This window comes from Pterocles gutturalis, unplaced genomic scaffold (assembly GCF_000699245.1).
Source record: "Pterocles gutturalis isolate BGI_N339 unplaced genomic scaffold, ASM69924v1 scaffold47061, whole genome shotgun sequence".
Lineage (NCBI taxonomy): Eukaryota > Metazoa > Chordata > Aves > Pterocliformes > Pteroclidae > Pterocles > Pterocles gutturalis.
The window spans coordinates 13,671-15,775 of NW_010104696.1; the positions used below are offsets into that span (position 1 = coordinate 13,671).

General features: G+C 39.0%; 1 protein-coding gene across 1 annotated transcript in view; it reads right to left on the reverse strand.

Moving 5' to 3' along the window:
• Positions 1 to 1,857, reverse strand: part of AVL9 (AVL9 homolog (S. cerevisiase)) — a gene marked incomplete at its 5' end in the record, with an annotated part of 10,784 nt that extends 8,927 nt beyond the window's left edge. Inside the window, 2 exons of the mRNA XM_010087131.1 lie at positions 639 to 1,189; positions 1,791 to 1,857. Coding sequence (XP_010085433.1) covers positions 639 to 1,189; positions 1,791 to 1,857 — 618 coding nt within the window. The remainder of the gene's footprint in view (positions 1 to 638; positions 1,190 to 1,790) is intronic.
• Between the last annotated feature and the right edge of the window lie 248 nt (positions 1,858 to 2,105).

Consider the following 2,105-nt stretch of genomic DNA (forward strand, 5'->3'; position numbering starts at 1 on the left):
AAAGAGCCACAGACAACCAGAAAGAATTATAAGATAAAGAAGGATGAAATTTATATTTCTATTTATATCTCTATTTCTATTTCTATCTCTATTTATTGTTGTGTATAGATACACACATACATTTATATACCCATTTTATGCATATATATACATATACACATCTCTAAATATATACAAATATAAAAATTAAAAGAGGAAAACATAGGCTTAGGTGTCAGCTAAGAGGCAGCTTTCAGAATCTTAGTTTAGACTGAGGCATCTAAACACTTCTTAAGTACTCCAATCTTACTCCATATAGGTTAGAACAACAATTCTTCAGGTAAAAGAAAACAGTAGTTACTGATACACACCATTTATTAACCACAGTGGGCTTGCAGGTTGTCATCATAGAGAACTGCAAATAGTATGTAAGTCTACAGATGAAAGAAAAGTGGGGTTCATGTGTGTGTGCGCAACCCCTCTCAGACATGCATTCACGCTTTCCACCTGCTTAGGAACACAGTTACTTGCTAGAGACCGTACGTACGTGTTTTGTAGTACCCTACTGTCCATTGGGAGTTGGGCAACCAAAATTATTAGTCACTTCTGAAAAACAGATGTCTTTATGAGTTATGAGGCATCATGAACAACATGTTTACCTTTGTAAAAATAGCCAACGGCATACCATACTGGTCCTCTTCCAACCCAGATACCAGTCCTGGAACAAGCACTGTATGCCCTGTATTTGCTTGAGGCTGCACAGTGATTGGAAGGCTTTCTGAGCTCACGCCTTCACCTGGAAGATTTTCAGCCTGTTCTGATGCTGTATTTTCATGTTCTCCTCCTTTCAAATTAGACTCCTCCAAAATGCTAGGATCTAAGGTCTCCCAGTCACTTTCAGAGGATGCTGGAGAAGCACGGGAAGGAACTTTCAAGCGCTGCACAGTACCACTGGAGGACTGAGCTCCATTGCAAGTCTTCTTTGACTGAGAGAAAGGCACATTTGCTTTTTGTCCTTCCAGAGAATGGTTTCCTGCCATCTTCCTGCCTTCCTTTCCCATTCCTACGTTTGCATTTGAAGTATCAGCAGCAGACACAGAAACATAGTCATCTAACCGTGGTGTAGTTTCCTGCAAGCCAGTATCCTCTGATATGCTCTTTCTTGGTCGGTACTGTGAGCAGTCAGTAAGACCATGTTCAATCATACCTGAAAAGTGATAGCACGCATGAATATCAGCATCTCACTAGAAATTTACATTACTTTTGTTAAAGAAAACAGTGGATTTGTGCATAGTGGAAAACACTACTTTGGGGAGGAGAGTGTGTGTTTAAAAAAAAAAAAAACAAAACACCCCACATTTTCTCTCCTAAAGAATCTGCCCCTACGTTTTTGCTTTGAGAAGACTGGTTAGAAGCTAACAATTAGCAAGGCTAAGGGTTTTGTTTTTTACTTTTTTTTCTTTTTTCGAAGAGTGCATGTAGAAGGAAGAGAAAGGTTTGTATTTTTGTTTTTTTAAGGAACATGAAAGGAATGTGTGACCTATTCAGGGTCCCATCTATGTTACCCACAGGCAACACAGAAGATCCAGTGGCTCTGATTAAGCACAAGAAAAAACTCGGAGTGCAAGTAGTGAGTATTAGGAGATGTGTACATGGTACAGGGACATGCATACAATTCACCCATTTTTCAGGCAACGTACCAACATAACTCTATATTGTCACGTAAGTTGTTTTCCAAATGAAACAGTGCAGCCAGTCTCAGTTATCACCAGAAAGCATATAAAAAGAAGTCCAACCTTCTCTTCTTACCAGGAAAAAAAACAGGACAGTCATCAGAGCTCCCACCAATCTATTTACTGGAGAAATATAAAACAGCACCTGGTGGCAGAAGGAAGGGGGGTGGAGGGGAAAAGAGTGTGCAAGAGAGGAGAGGGGAGTTAGGGAGGAGAGAATGAGAAAAATAAAATTACACTTGTGCATGACAAAGATAGACAGAACACATGCAAACTATTCAAGGCACTGCTTTTTATGTTATTGTAGAAAGTCTGCTTACCAACAGAAGCTCTTACAACAGTTCAAAGTAAATATGTAAATGTCTGTTGTATCCTTATATTTTATAATATATA